Genomic DNA, 17,198 nt, shown 5'->3' on the forward strand with positions numbered 1-17,198 from the left:
CAACCACTGTCCCTGCCTGGTGAAAGTGAGGGAGGATGGGGGAGGGAGGAAAGATGCAGAGAGCAGGGAAGAAGGAGCACAAAGGAGGCGGGGCAAGGGTATTTGGGTTTGAGGTAGATCCTGGATTGCACTTAAATTCAAAAAGTGATCTCGTGCTTTAAAAGGTTGGAGACCCCTGCCCTAGGGCCAGCCAGCTCATTAGTTCAGGGGAGTGCAAGGAGACTATGGGAATTCCAGTGCTGAGACTATGGGAATTCCAGTGCTGAGGCTCTTCTGAGTTCCCACAATCTCTGACACTGCTTCAATCCCCTATACCTCCTTGCCCCTTAACTGGTTTAGGAAAGATACAAGGATCTTTCCATCTTCTTCCTGAAAGGTCATCTAGTCAGCTGGGGTGGGCATCTGTTTGAACCAGGTCTAACTGGCAGTGAGAGTACTTGCAATAAGGTCTGTTGGCCCTTTAAGCATGCTGGAGAGATGGCAAGTTGAGGTGACAAGTTGAGAACAATTTCCTGCATCAGGCTAAATCTTCAGTCCCTGTAGAATGCAACGGTCCATTTCAGGTGGATTTAATACCAGGATGGTCATGTGCCTGCCACATGTTGGAATGCAGACAAGTTATATTTATTTCTCAATTATATATCAATATACCTTTGCCATTATTGGTTATTTACATTTACACAAGATCTTTCAAATCTACTGAAAGCAAAGAAACCATGAAGTGAAAAATAAAATGTGTGTAAGTGCAGTATAGAGGAGTCCTATGTCCCTCCCCTACTGTCTGAATCTGTAAGTGGGACATCAGGAGTTCCTTGCTGCTCCTTCAGATGCAATTCCTGATTAGGCATCAGTGTTCCAGAGAGAACAAGAGGGAAATGGAACAAGCTAGGTTTAGCCAGGCCAGTGCTCTAGGGAGCACACTGTGCTCACATTCCAATGGAATGCTGCTATGGGTCCAAAAGTGAAGGAGTTAAAAAACTAAGGTGGTGGAACAAACAAGCAGAGTTCAAGTTATGACTCATTCTCCTGCTCACTACAGTATTTCTTTGTCTGCTTACTAAACAGTCAGCTGACTATAAAGTGCTGTGGTAGCAGCTCCCTACTGACTCCCAACATTGCGGGTCTCACTGTGGGCATCAACTAGTCCAGAAAAAACTGGATTTATAAATATGAAACTTAAGCACTCTCTCAATTAAAGTGTCTGTTGCAGTTTCTAGCTGCCAGATGTGAAGCATGACCTCAAACTGAGATTTTGAGCTATAGCTCTATTTGTCTGAAGGATTCCTTCTTTAGTCTAACTACTCTGTAATATTTTAATTAATAGTCAAACACAGTAATCAGATCATTTTCCTCAATGGTATCTGAGATTAGCAGTTTTCCCCATACTCAGAATAGGGAACAGACACTGTGGCAGAGTTTGAGTCAATGGCTTCTGCTATGCATATCCAAGTTGCTGACAACAGCTGAAGACCTTAGCTAAAACCTGACTAAGGCCAAATTTTAAAATAAGAGAAGCTTTAGTTAAACACAAGATATATATTATCTAGTTTCTTATAGTAAAAGGACAGTGTGTTTTAGGTACTGATGTCTCAGGTTCAAAGTTTTCAGCCAATAGTTTCCCAAAGCCCATTTAGACAATGTTTAATAAATCACTTACAGTTAAGAGAGCTAGTCAGATGTCCAGTCACATGTAGCACACAGTTTTAGACAAGAGAATTAGGTCATTGATTAGTTATCCTATTTAATGTGGAACCGGATCCTTCATAATAGGAGGGCAGGGCATGTGTGTCTGTGGGAGCCATGCTGTGCCATAAAAAGCACTAATCACAGACTGAATGCTAGCAGAAAAAACAGGCTTTCCACTGCTCTGACCAGACCTTCAAAACAGGTGAGACTCTATCCTCACAACTTACCTCTCAACTTCAAGTTTTTCCTGTTCCAGCCAACTCAGCTACCCTCTGAAATTCTCAACCCTTGCCAATAAACTTCACCTAAAGGATATTTTCCAGACTTAACAGCTTTAGTGCTTAACTATCAGCCAAGCACCACTGTGCTCAGTCTCAGTGCTATCCAAGTGATCCCAGAGAGTATTACCCGTTTAGTGTTTACAGTCCAGGAGAGGACAAAGTGTTCAGCTCTTAAACCACAGATACAACTAAATACAGTGTGCACATGATTTCCAAAGAGTGCTGATCATCCACAACTCCAGGAGGAGTTTAGGCACCTCGAAGTCAGGCACTTATTAGGGCCTACATTTGTATTCAGGTATCCAACTCAAAGCTACCATGTTTGAAAATCTGAACACAAGTTTAGATTAACTATATACACCTTGAGAAAAGAGAAGCGTCAGAGACTCCACAAAATCAGCTAGGGACTTTGCATTGAAAGCATGCAGAGGCTATGGTGAAGGATAGCAATATAAAGCCCTACTAATAAGAATTTACTAATTAGTTAAAATTCTGAATGTTAACTAAAGTTTGAAAAAGTGATCGGTAATTAGTTTGTGCATGATCCTGCAGTTATCGGAAATTAGTTTGTGCATGATCTTCATGCGTGCAGATCATTTTAGTTACAATACCATCGGTGAGCAACTGAGTCTTGCCAAGATTCAGGAAACCAAAGATTAAATCCTACATTAGGGCCTTTGAGATTCCTTGCTAAAATAACTCTTTTTAATGCAGATACATAGTCTCTAATGGCTGTGGAAGGGTTAAGTGTGCTTGACAACCAAAAAAAGATTATGTTCCACATTCATATTTAATTGCTCACAGGTTCTCTCATTAACTTACACTGTTGCAAAGTGAATTCTGTTGGAGGGCTTTCCATAGCCCATCAGTTCCTGTCACCTCCATATTTTCTTATGTCACAAAGTTCAAGGTGTGGTAGGAAATTTGCTATCCATCTCCCACCCTCCACGTGTAAACAAAGGTAAATGTTTGTTGAGCTGACATGTAACTTTTGCTGTATCCCATTGATCTCTCATTAAGAGGCCCTACCAAATTCACAACCATGGAAACACGTCAGACTGTGAAATCTAGTGTCCCGCCCATGAAATCTGGCCTTCTGTGTGCTTTTACCCTATTCTATACAAATATCACAGGGGAGATGAATGTTTCTCAAACTGGGGGTCCTGACGCAAAGGGAGTTGCAGGAAGGTCACAGTACTTCCACCCTTACTTCTGCACTGCCTTCAGATCCACACAGCCAGGGAGTGGCATCTGCTGACTAAGTTTGTAATTCATTAATCGTGTAATCAACAAAAATTGTATCAACTACATGTTTAGTCGACAAGAGTTAGTACTGCAAGCATTCAGTCCCAGCTTGCACCAGGCCCGGGCGCTACTCCCCACTTCCCTCGCAGCACAGCATTAAAACTATTTCAGGAGCCGAGCAGCCTGGCTCAATCCCGGCTCAAATCAGGTCCCATCCTGGGAACTACCCACTCCCATTCTCTTTCGCCTCCAGTGTGGCGCTGCATTAAAACTATTTTAGAAGCCAAGTGAGTAGGCAGCCCAGTTTAGTCCCAGCTTACACCAGGTCCCTGGAGCGACCCCCAACAGTGGGTAGCTCCCAGGACCTGGCACGAGCTGGGCTGCTTGCTCACTCAGCTCCTAAAATAGTTTTAATGAGCTGCAGTGAGGGTAGCTCCCTGGACCCAGCACCAGCTGGAACTGAACCAGGCTGCTGGCCAGCCCTCAAAAAGAAAAAAAAAATTATTGGGAGGGAATGCATGTAGGTCAAAAGCATGCTTATCGGTTAATCGACTACACTATTACATCCCTACAGCTGACTGATGGCCCTGCTCTGCAAGCAGCAGAGCACAGGTAAGGGTAGGTATTCTATTCCATGCTATCCTAACTTCTGTGCTGCTGCTGGTGGCAGCTCTGCCTTCAGAGCTGGGCTCCTTTCCAGCAGCTGCCACGTTCCAGTTGCCCAGCTCTGAAAGAAGTGCTGCCGGCTGCAATAGTAAGGATAGTAATCCCCCAAAATAAACCTTCGGGATGCCTACAATTTCACCACCATAAAATTTCAGATTTAAATAACTGAAATAATGAAATTTACTGTTTTTAAAATCCTATGACTGTGAAACCTGACCAAAATGAAACATGAATTTGGTAGGGCCCAACTCATTGGGGCACCCTTTGCATAGATACATATTGACATTCTGGAGTGTTCCCAACTGCAAGAACATTTTAAAACTCCAAACTGTTCACCTCACTGAAATCCTAAACTTGGCCACATTAGTGCACCAAATTGCATACAGAGACCTCTTCTCTTGTACAGTGTCTTCAACTCTACTTTAGTTACCCCTATTATATAATGAAACTATGTGTTTACCACACATGAACCACAGTATTAAGATTGCGAAACGAGACTTTGAGACAAGGGCATTCACTTTTCCTTTTAAGAGTTATTCATTCTCTGGCATTCTGTAAGATTGTGAAATTATAGGTCATTGCTATAGAACACACGTGATGCTAATGCAAGGTGTGAGTAAGTTACAGTGTGTCCTGAGGAACACGTGAACAAAAGAAAACTGGTTGCTATGATGAAGAGTGGAACTCAATGCTGCCCCATTTAGTATGGGCACAGGACACTTTTGCAGAACAACATGGAATGATTTGGAAATTCCTTCTTTGTCTTAACAAGAATAATGGCAAGGATGGGTAAAAAGGTTTAACAAAACCAATGGAGATTTGTTCAGGAGAGCTGGGAAACCATTTAGGAAGAACTGCAGTCACGTGTACAATTTCTGTCCTGATCAAGTATACAAATTCATTCCTGTCAAAGTTCTCTACTCCATTTCTGGTTCTCAGGGAATGGAGATGGCAAAGAATTTTCCCTCGATGTTCTAAAGTATTTTACATGTTCAAGAAAAGATGACTTTTTTTTGGTAAAGAACACTTTTTTTTATTCTAATACTCATTTCAAGGCCTTTGAAGCAGGGGCAGGGATGTCCTTAGGATTTATGGGGCCTTAAGCAGTATTATTAAACTGGTCCCCCTCTGTCCAAAGGCAGATCAGGGAGTAACAATTAATTAGAGATGTGAGTTTATAATCTTCAGCAATATTCTAATGAAATATTTAAAGCAAGTTTTAAACTAAGGTCCTGAGATGAACACAGTAAGTTCAGAAACCAGAATATACCTGGTGTTGGCAAATGCTTGTTAAATGGCTTCATTACCACCTGAATGACTCTTTCAGTTTTAATGTCTGCTAAAAGTGGAAAAGCCTGCCAGACTTAAGTTAACTAGATCATCTCTGGAGAAGTCAGAGCAACAGAAGAGGGACAGGAACAGGCAGCTGAGTGGACATTAACATCCAGTGGTGCCTCACATTTTTTGGTGCTCTACACCACTGTTTCTCAACCTTTTTTTTTTTTATAAAGTACCTCTTTTTAAAAAATTATAAATACCCCCAGTTTTTAGACACACACATTTTTTTCTCCCATTGCAACACATTTGTTTATACAACATAATTGTACCTAGGTGGACGAGGAAATTTTTGGGCGTAAAAAATACAAAAATAATAAAACGCTGTAAAACTTAAAACAAAAATTCAGTTTTCTCCAAATTTCAGTTGTGTTGGCATACCCCCCAGACTTTTCTCAAATACCACGAAGGGTACTCATACCACTGGTTGAGAAACACTGCTCTACACGACTATATATTCTGCATATTGATAAGGCTGGCTCTGGGCAGAAAATTCCAGGATAGGAAAAGGAAGCCATGCAGATGTTTGAGCTAGTAAGAGCTCCATAACACTTCAATTGGGAGCAAAAGTCAATATCACTTTCAGAGAGGTCACTGGCTAAATACACAGTTAATTAATAGAGATATTATTAAAGCTACGAATTCTGAAAGCATAACTAAGTGTTGATAGTTTGCCTTCCTGTTGGAGTATCAGAATCAGGACATGCAAACAGGCTTGTACCCCAGCCCCCAAAAGCAGCCCTGGATTTGTCATTGTGATGACTCAACTGAGATGTTACTTTATGTTCCTGCCTTCATGTTGGAAGAATTTTAAATTTCAGAATCAAGTGAATGCAAAGTGATTCTCTTGAAGAGGCAATTCAACTCTGGGTCTATTGTTTTGAACAGTCTTTCTTTAAAAGTGAACACCTACCATTAAAATCTCATCCTGCAGATATATGTCAAGTGCCCTAAATGGAAACAGTAAATAGGTATTCAGTACACAAGCAGACTGAGGGGGAAAAAGCTACTTCTATACCTACCAGAAGTCAGTATTGTTTTTAAGCCTCCACTTCACTTTAGAATGGCCACACACTTAACTCAGGAGAACACTCTTAGATGTAGCCAGCCGGGAGTGAAGTCACTGTTAAATACTGCACTACTGCTACACAGACTATTATGTTGGAAGCTAGGATATTCTTGTAGGTCCCCTTTAATAAAGGTGTCATGAAGAATGAAGAAATTCTATAGAAATTAGAACCCACATCAGAACATCTGCACCTCCTGCTTACACATCTTGATGGCAACATTACGGTGCATCTGTCCTAGGAGAATCACCTCCTGATGCTGCGACAAGGAGTCCTGTAGCACCTTATAGACTAACAGATGTATTGCAAAGTTTTCGTGGGCAAAGGTCCACTTCGTCAGATGCATGTAGTAGAAATTTCCAGAGGCAGATATAAATATGCAGGCAAGAATCAAGCTAGAAATGATGAGGTAAATTCAAACAGGGAGGATGAGGCCCACTTCTAGCAGCTGATCTGGAGGTGTGAACACCAAGAGAGGAGAAACTGCTTTTGTAATTGTCTAGCCATTTACAGTCTTTGTTTAATCCTGAGCTGAGGGTGTCACATTTGCAGATGAACTGCAGCTCAGCAGTTTCTCTCTGAAGTCTGGTCCTAAAGTTTTTTGGCTACCTTTAAATCTGCTATTATGTGTCCAGGGAGATTGAAGTGTTCTCCTACAGGGAGACTGAAGTGTTCTCCTGATGCTGAAGGAGTGCAGGGTTCCCTGCTGAAAAGTGCAGGAGAAAAGTGTCCTAGAACCGAGTGCTCTATAGCCAGACATGCATAATACTAGGCTCATTCCCTACATGAGGAACTTTTTCCTTTAAAGCTACAGATTCCCAAAAAGAGCAGTCTCAGTTATACTGTCAATGGGTAACCAAAGAGGATACATTTAGATATGGGTGTCAAAGTTCACTTGCTTATTTGTAGAATTAACTTTTTGGGGTTCAAGTACAACACAGGCTGAGAAATCAAAACAAACAGTTGAGTCAATATTTTGACAGATGTCATCAGTCCTGTACCAAGTGCAGAATGGATAGGAAAGAAATAGAAGAATAAGGGCTTGTGTAAAACCACTGCTTCTAGGATACACCGGAAATGATGGCATTACAGAGCATTAAACAACAAAAGAAACATAAAAACAAGATGTTCCATGGTTTTCAAGGGTGCTCCCTCAGGAGTCTGGGTCCTCTCGACCAATAATTAAATGTTGAGAAATATTTACCTCCGCCTCTGCTACTAGCTGCATTTTCTTTGTTATCACATGGTCAACATCAACCCAGCCTAAAGGAGAAAAAGTAAATATTGAACAGTTACATTTTCAATAGATATGACTTGGCCAATCCTATGCTCAGAATCACAGACAAAAGGAAAAGCTTACGAGAACTCTTACAAACTTGATTTACCATTAACTTTATCTATGATGAGCCAAAGGCCCCCATTAAGCTCAGGAGTGACTAAGCTGTAGGAAAATGTAGAAGTCAGGAAGGAGCATTCTGGTGTGTTATGTGGATAGTGATTTTATCAAACACAAATGCTGAAAGACAGGCTCCCAGTAACTTCATAGGTGTCAAATATTCTCCCTGCACCCCCAACACCAAGTATTTTTAAGCTTCACTAGGAGCCAAAGAGCACTCCCTAACACCTTTAAAATACAAGTTGGGAGCTTACATTCATACCATAATAAGACCATCATTTTAATGTCTAAATATGCTGTATTTATGGCTTATTACTGAAGTCTGAAACCCACTAACCCCTCTCCTCACACAATATCTGATGTCTCACAATATGTTAATTGTTTATGCTAAACAATCTAAATCATCTTATATTTAGCTATGATGCTCTTAGTACTTTCCTGTACCTAAAGAGATTGGTCCATTAACTCACCCACCTTGATTCTCTAATATCCTGTAACTAATACAGACAAAAACTATAGATAATGGGAAAAGATGTAATATAACACAAATACTCCACATCTGTTACAACAATAACATGTTCTCCCATGCATAATTGAGCCACTATCTCTTGTTGATTCTGCAGTTCTCTTGCTCTAGTGCTATTCCAGTTTCTGGATGTCTCTTATATTGGGTGTAAAGATCTTCACGAAAGTGATAAGGCTTTAAATGCATGATAACAAGCATTACAGTGACTGCAAAAGTCACAAATACAAGCACGAAAGAGATTACATTTTGATGAGCTGGTTAGAAACGGGTCTCCCTTTAGTAAGGTGAAAAAAAATACAGAGAAATAAATAATGGCCTAATATTTTTACACTGGATTGTTTGGGGGAGGAGGCTGAAGATTGGTTACTACAGGTTGAACCTCTCTAGTCCAGCACTCTGTTCCAGGAACATCCATGGTCCAGCATGATTTTAGTTAGCTGGATGTCCACTTATCATGGATGTGGCCACATTTCCTACAGTCTCAAAGTTTGTTTGCAGCCACCAGTCCTGGCTCTCAGTGTTCTGTCCTGCTATTTAGCTCTAATTTACCTCTAAATGTCTTCTAAGAGCCTAGTAAGCAGCGGAAGTGTTGATAATGCTGCTAGACATTGACTTCTTGAGGTCTGGCAAACTCTCTGGTTAGATCTTGAGGATGCTGGATTAAAGAGGTTCAATCTGTATTACTGATATAATAGGTATCACGGAAACACAGTAATAGGTAGGGTTGCCAGATGGTTTCAGAAAAAATACCGAAAAGAAAGGGAAAGAAAAGGAAGGGAAAGGGGAAAGGGAAAAAAAAACCACACATGCCAGGAAAAAACTTGTTGAGCACCACCATACCCACACACCATGGCCACTTTAAAAAACCGCGTGGTGAGGCTTTTTGGCCCTAACAGGCTGCCATCTTGCCTCCCTGTGCTGGGCCGGACAGGACAGCTCCCCCAGTAAGCACTAGGGTTGCCAGGCTGCCTCTATATTGAGCCGGACAGCCTGGGTTTTTCACCTCCTGGCTGGAAAAAAAAAAAAAAAAAAAATCAGAAAGTACCGGACATTTTAGGTGTCTGGTATTTTCTGAAGTTTTTACTGGACAGGAGGCAAAAATAATGGATTGTCTGGTTCAATACCAGACACCTGGCAACCCTAGTCATACCAGGGTACAAAATAGATCAGAAGGACAGAACAAGTCATGCTGGTGGGGGAGCAGCACTATACGTGAAAGAAAATGTAGAATCAAATGAAGTAAAAATCTTAAATGAGCCAAAAATTTTCTATAGAATCTCTATGGATATTGGAGCATGGAATTACTAATAAGAATATAGCAGTGGGGATATATTATCAACTACCTGATCAGGACAGTGATAGTGACTATGAAATGCTAAGGCAGATTAGAGAGGCTATCAAAATAAACTCAATAGTAGTGGGGGATTTCAACTATTCCCATATTGACTGGGTACATGTCACCTCAGGATGGGACGCAGAGATACAATTTCTTGATTCATTAAATGACTGCTTCTTGGAGCAGCTGGTTCTGGAACCCACAAGGGGAGAGGCTATTATTGATTTAGTCCTAAGTGAAGTGCAGGATCTGGTTCAAGAGTTAAATATAACGGAACTGCTTGGAAATAGTGACCATAATGTAATAAAATTTAACATCCTTGTGTTCGGAAAAAACACCTCAGCAGCCCAACACTGTATCATTTAATTTCAGAAAGGGAACTACACAAAAATGAGAAAGTTAAGCAGAGATTAAAAGATACAGTGACAAAAATAAAATCTGCATGGAAACTTTTCAAAGACACCATAATAGAGGCCCAACTTAAATGCATACCACAAATTAAAAAACAAAGTAAGAATCAAAAAGCGCTACTGTGGCTTAACCTCCAAGTAAAAGAAGCAGACACAGATAAAAAGACATCTTTTAAAAAGTAAAACTCAAATCCTAGTGAGGAAAATAGAAAGGAGCATGCACTTTGTCAAATTAAGTGTAAAAATATAATAATGAAAGCCAAAAAGGAGTTTGAAGAACAGATAGCCAAAAACTCAAAAATTCGTTTTTAAGTACATCAGAAGCAGGAAGCTGGCTAAACAACCAGTGAGGCCCTTGGACAATCAAGATGTTAAAGGAGCATTCAAAGATGATAAAGTCATTGTGGAGAATCTAATTTAATTATTTGCTTCTGACTTCACGGCTGAGGATATTCCTAAACCTGAGCCATTCTTTTTAGGTGACAAATCTGAGGAATTGTCCCAGATTGAGGTGTTTTTGAGGAGATTTTGGAACAAACTGATAAACTTAACAGCAACAAGTGACCCGATGGCAAGAGAAAGATCATTGTGGATAATTCTCTGAAAACTCAGTGTGCAGCGGCAGTCAAAAAAGCAAATAGAATGCTAGGAATCATTAAAAAAGGCAGAGAGAATAAGACAGAAAATATCATATTGCCTCTATGGTACACTCACATCTTGAATACTGCGTACAGATGTGGTTGCCTCATCTCAAAGATATATTGGCAGTGAAAAAGGTTCAGAAAAAGACAACAAAAATTATTAGAGGTTTGGAACAGGTCCCATATGAAGAGAAATTAAAAAGACTGGGACTTTTCAGCTTAGAAAAGAGGAAACTAAGGGGGGATATGATAGAGGCCTATAAAATCATGACTGGTGTGGAAAAAGTGAATAAGGAAAAGTTATTTATTTATTCCCACAATATAAGAACTAGGGGGTCACCAAATGAAATTAATAGGCAGCAGGTTTAAAATAAACAAAAATATGTTTTTCTTCACTCAGTGCACAGTCAACTTCTGGAACTCCTTGTCAGAGGATGTGGTGAAGGCTAGGACTTTTAACAGGGTTCAAAAAAGAGCTAGATAGATTCATGGAAGTTAGATCCATCAATGGCTATTAGGCAAGATGGGCAGGAATGGTGTCCCTAGCCTTTGTTTGTCTAGAAATGGGTGACAAGGGAGGGATCACGTGAGGATTACCTGTTGTGTTCCCTCCCTCTGGGGCATCTGGTATCGGCTACTGTTTGGAGACAGGTTACTGGGCTAGATGGACCATTGGTCTGACCCAGTACGGCCATTCTTATGCTTTTATTAAAATGTCTTTAAACCTATTTGCTAAGACCCTTTTGATTAATAAATAACTTGTGTCGTTGAAGTACCTTTTACTTAAAAAAGGAGCAGCATGTTAATGTCTCATTGTTTGGAGGGTTGTGTGTTGCCAATGAACTATTGTCCCATTTCTACTTAGGCAGTCTGAATTAGTTGCAAGATTAGGATGAGAGAACTATAGAAAAGGCCCACACAGATGCATGTGGCCTTCTAAAGGTTGTTTATCACTGTTTCAGGGTTGGCCAAGTTTAGGGACCTTGGCAAGACTTATGTAGTTGCCAAAAAAAAAAGGTTTCCAAAAGCCAAAATGTTATCAGTTGTTCCCATTCAGTGTCCTTACTTCCAAAGGAGATTGTGTTCATTAGTGAGTGAGTAAATAGAAATGGGCACTGTGCCTGGCAGAAATGCAACTCTTGCATAGCAAGGCCTTGATTATTCCATTATGTAAATACCAGAAAAAACACCTCCCATCTGTTTTGCTCCAACATATTTTATAATACTCTATTTAAATGTTCACTGCTATAGTTCTTGCAGGAGAACAAGGAATGTAGCCAACATTTTTCTTTTTGTGCAACTCTATAGTAACATACCTGTGTGCATACATAATGGGGGGAAGATTTCTAATCTGATATGCTTCAGAGCAAGTCTTCCAAAAGATTGTTAAAAATATGCCTAACAGACTCTTTCCTTTTATGCACAGTGGTAAATAGTGTTTTATGGGTGTCTCTGAATGCTGTTGCCTAAGCTCATCATAAATATGTATAAGCATCCTGGTGTATTTTTCCCCACTGAGTTTTATTTCCAAATTGCAAGGAATCTGTCAGATTTTGTCTTTTGTGCTTATTGCCAAGATCTGCTGGCACCTGGTGTTACTATGGTGGCCCAAGTTCACTTTGTCTTGCAGTCAGTGTGACTTGTTACTTAGATTGTTACCTCTTTGCTGCAAGAAATCTTTGTTTTTGTTTTTTTGTGCTAGGTGCTATACAAACATGGAACAATGGGGTCCCGGACCACAGTTGGGGCTCCTATGTGCTATGATAATACAAACAAATGACATAGTGCAAATGATTTTAGGTTATGGTTAGCAGTTGGAAAAAGTAAGTTTCAGAAATCTAGCATTAGAATAATCTAATACAGTTGTGGGCAACCTGTGTCTTGGGGGGGGGGGCCAAAAAACATTTTGTTTGTTGCTGCCCACGTGTAAGGTTGCCAGATTGCACTGGTTTCTGTCTGTATTGTTCTTTCCTACCAGTTTTACTAAAGTGACACACACTTAAAGCACGGGCATATGAAGTGAGGGGCATGCGGATGGCACACAATATTGACTACAAAAGCCATGTTTTGTCTTTGCATTCAAAGTGCTGCTATGGTTCAGTCGGCACACTCTGTAAATTCTAAGTACGCTAGCACAGTTAGTGAAGCAAGCCTATCCTGGCAGACAGTCTTTTAGCCCATTGAGATGGAGACCACTCATGCGGCCCACTCACTATCCTCAGTTGCCCATCACTGATCCAATACAAAAATGAGGCTGGTTTGTTACCTGACTAGCTTAAACTCTTGGGGTTAACTCTGACAATTGTATGGGCATTTGTTCTCTTGCTTGTATCAAAAACAGGTTGTCTCTGAGGATGAGGACAGAGTTTAGATCGTATTCTGAATGAAATGTTTGTCCACAGGTGACATGGTCTTTTTGTCTTTGATCGGTTTTCCATGGGAGTTCTTTCAAGAGTGTAGTAAACTGTTTCGTTTCACCCACACAATGTTACTAGGGCATTTGGTGCCCTAAATGAGGTGCACCACAGGTTGTGATAGACACACAGAGGACCCAGGGATCTTGAAAGGTGCCTTGTTGGGGGTACTGATCATCATAGCAGTGGAGATATGTTGGCAGGTTTTGTGTCTACTGTTATGACAATCTTTTTACGGCTAACAGTTGCTTATAAGACATGATAACTACCCTTTGACTAACAGGTTTTCTTTTCAGCCAGATGTATACAATAGCAGAGCAAAACTCATTAGCAGATTCACATTAAAACGTGTCTGTTTATGGTCAAGAAAGTTTATATCAAGATCTTTATAAAAATAGAAAACTGCTAGAATAACTAACAGTCCACACTAGGGATCATAGAATCATAGAATACTAGAATTGGAAAGGACCACAAGAGATCATCAAATTCAGTCCCGTGCCCTCGCAGCAGAACCAAGCACCATCTTCCCTGATATATGTCCGTCCACCCTGCTCTTAAATATCTCCAGTGATGGAGATTTCACAACCTCCCTTGGCAATTTATTCCAGTGTTTAAACACCCTGGCAGTTAGGAAGTTTTTCCTAACGTCCAACTTAAACCTTCCTTGCTGTAATTTAAGCCCATTGCTTCTTGTCCTGTCATCAAAGGGCAAAGAGAACAATTTTTCTCCCTCCTCTTTGTAACACCCTTTTAGATACTTGAAAACTGCTATCATATCCCCCTAAGTCTTCTCTTTTCCAAACTAAAAACGTTCAATTCTTTCGGTCTCCCCCCATAGATCATGATTTCTAGGCCTTTAATAATTTTTGTCTCTCTTCTCTGGACCTTCTCTAATTTCTCCACCTCTTTCTTGAAATGGGGGGTATTAGAAATTGAGATGTTACAGTTTAATCAATTAAGCATTTAACCGATACGCTGATTCTTATCAGTTCGACTCCCAGGAGGTGGCTTCACTGCAGCAGGGTAGTGAAGCCTTCTCCCTGGGAGGGCTAGGGCTGGTGGCCCTGCTCCCGGAGAAGCTTCGCAGCAGGCCCTGCAGTATAAAGCTGAGCAGAGTCTGCATGCTTGTAACCATGTATCTGCTAAGATTTTAGTGGAGACACAGTTACCATATTACACAATTTTTAACACCCCTAGTTCATACCCTATCAATTACATTATTCCTTTCAAACAAACAAACTGAATACCTAGCTCTGTGCATAACATTGTACTTTTTTTCCACTTATTAAAAAAGCAGCTGCTTTTATGATGGGTGTTATTTTTATATACATATTGAATAAAAGGTGGTTAAGAAAAGTGAATCTAAAAAAAGAGTTCCTTATTTGAGGGGACTGAAACTCTAGCACTATAAAAGTTCAAGAATGTCTTTTAATTAGGTAAGGTAAATTTGGTTATCATCATGAAAATGGAGAGTTCACAGTAGTGACTCAAGCCTTATATCAAGAGCAGTCACCATGCGATCATTCCCAATAAATCTGTCTTTGTCTATAAAATGGCTGATATCTTGAATCTTTAGCTTAGAGATCAGTATACAGATGGTGTCTGTTTATTTAATGGTCTTGTGATGTGGACTAAGACATCCAGGAGGGATGACCTACATGAAAGAATGCATGTACATCATTGACAAGCTGTCTGGAATGGCTCACAACCACAGATGTCAACCTCAGTACAAACTATTGAAAACCAGGGCACAAAACCCAAACTTGAGTGTTCTATGATTAAATTTCACCAACAATGCAGCAAACTCCTCAAGCACTATAGCAGCCTTGACAAAGTCACAGATAGTCCCCCTTACACACTCCAGTCTATCTTGTCACCCAGGCAATCTCACTTTTGGGAAAGATGGTACCTTATACCAAAATTCCCAACAAATTTCAGGTTACTCTGAGTGCCAAAGAACCAGTCAGACACCCGACGTCAATTGTATCTTAGATCTCTTGCCAAAGACAACACTTGTAGCCAATCTTCTATTAAAACTACAATCTTTTATTAAAACTAACTAAAAGATTATTAACTGGGGGGGAAAGAGTTTCTTACCAGGTTAAAGAAAGTAAACACATAAAAATGAGTTACAGTCTTAGGAGTCAAAATGTAACAGAAGCTGCTATAATATGCAAGTTCTACAGGTCCTTCATGGCCAACCTAAGCTAAGCACCTGGGTGATCCTTTGCTTATTTTTAGAAAAATTGCCTTCTCCAAATGTGAAGCATCATAGCGATACAGATTTTCCTGGTCAGGAATTTTTATTCCCTTCTCCCAGAGTTCAAGCTGTGATGGGTCAAGTGTTTGTACACATGCCCTTTTTATGTGTGTAATAGGAAGCAAAGTCCCCTAACCACAAATGTTCCACAATGGTGTGTCTGATAGATAAGCCTTTTTTGGCTGGGCAGGACATAACACCTCTTGTGGCAAACTTGGCAATGCTTCTCTTTTGAAACTAGGGGGCTGTGTCTAGATTGGCATGATTTTCCGGAAATGTTTTTAATTGAAAAGTTTTCTGTTAAAAGCATTTTCGGAACAGAGTGTCTAGATTGGCACGGATGCTTTTCTGCAAAAGCATTTTTTGCGGAAAAGTGTCCATGCCAATCTAGACGCGCTTTTCCGCAAAAAAGCCCCAATCGCCATTTTCGCAATCGGGGCTTTTTTGCACAAAACAAATCTGAGCTGTCTACACTGGCCCTTTTGCACAAAAGCTTTGCACAAAAGGGACTTTTGCCTGAATGGGAGCAGAATAGTATTTCCGCAAGAAGCACTGATTTCTTACAGTAGGAAGTACGTGCTTTTGTGGAAATTCAAGCAGACAGTGTAGACAGCTGGCAAGTTTTTCTGGAAAAGCGGCTGATTTACCGGAAAAACTGGCCAGTCTAGACACAGCCAGGATGTTAAATCCCTGTTGAATTGGTTAACCAATTAAACATGATGTTTAACCAGTTAAGCAATTAAAGGGGGCCCAGACAAGGGGGCTGCTCCAGTCCAGTCCCACCACAGCCAGGCTGGAGTGGCGGGGAGGAGGGGCACAAGAGGGTGGGGAGCTGATCCATCCCCCATCTGTTAAACTGCACATTAAGGATGTTAAATTTAGATTAATCAACTAATCAAATAGTCGACGTAATTTGCATCAACTATTCAATTAGTTGATAAGGGCACTGTAGCCAGACACAAAAACCCCATCTTGTTTTTCCACGAGCCCCATCTTGTTTCTCCCCCCCCCCCCAGAGAGCAAGAGAAAGGCAGTCAGCCTTTGATGCCCTGGGAACACAGGTTTGCTGCCTGTCCCTGACTCTACCATAAACAGAAACCAGACAGTAAATGGGCTAGCTGACGACCCGGGGCCTCCCGTCGCCCTGATGGCTAGTACCAGTAATTGACACGCCTACACTGTCCCAGAGAGGAATCTTCGCCCATCACATACCAGAGGTGCCCATTGTCTGCATTTTCCCAGGTGTAAATTATGCTTTGCACCCTTCGTGGGAAACTTGGCATTCAAAGCCATTTTTCCTAATTGGCCACTTGAAACCAGGAAGAAGCCTACATGACCCAAGGGGTATAAAAAGAGGTTCAGCCGCCCACCCCATTTGAGCTCCAATCATCTATACCTGCTGGCAGGTATTGATTGTCTCCCGAGGTCTGTGGGACGCCCAACCTCGCCCTACTTCTTCCCGAGGGATTGAGAGAAAGACGCTGGCCACGCCAAGTCTGGAACGCAGGGGTGAGAATATATACCTGCTATGTGTCTATTTTGCATGCATTTAATAAGAGCTCAGAGAACCAAAGGGTTTCATGGTACCTGTAAGTGACTTCTTAGTGTAATTTCTGTTCTGTCCTTTGTAGTGTCTGTGTTATCTGTAACACAGTAGTAGCATTTAACAACTAAGTTTACCCTGTAACAATAAAATAGTAACTGTTTAAGCTTTAACCTGACTCCTTCAGTTGCTGTAACAGAACCAAGCACAATTTAAAAGAACTTCAGCCGGTCATAAGGGACTCACTGCCCTGACCGTCGGCTGACAGAATTGGCGTAGTCGGCAGGATTGTGCTATTGGTTCACATACAGCAACATGAAGCCTGTCATGATAGACATGGATTTTAGTGGTATAGAGAAAGGGTTTGCCCAGGAAGGTTGGGGCAACCCAAA

At 40.9% G+C, this 17,198-nt stretch overlaps 1 protein-coding gene across 2 annotated transcripts in view; it reads right to left on the reverse strand.

Annotated features, from left to right (window-relative positions):
* SOAT1 (sterol O-acyltransferase 1) overlaps positions 1-17,198 on the reverse strand; it is a 55,931-nt gene that overhangs the window by 21,853 nt on the left and 16,880 nt on the right. For both annotated transcript variants that reach the window (XM_075936852.2, XM_075936853.2), the window contains exon 3: positions 7,485-7,543. In XM_075936852.2, coding sequence (XP_075792967.1) covers positions 7,485-7,543 — 59 coding nt within the window. The remainder of the gene's footprint in view (positions 1-7,484; positions 7,544-17,198) is intronic.

This window comes from Pelodiscus sinensis, chromosome 9 (genome assembly GCF_052426305.1).
Source record: "Pelodiscus sinensis isolate ZL-2025 chromosome 9, ASM5242630v1, whole genome shotgun sequence".
Classification (NCBI taxonomy): Eukaryota; Metazoa; Chordata; order Testudines; family Trionychidae; genus Pelodiscus; species Pelodiscus sinensis.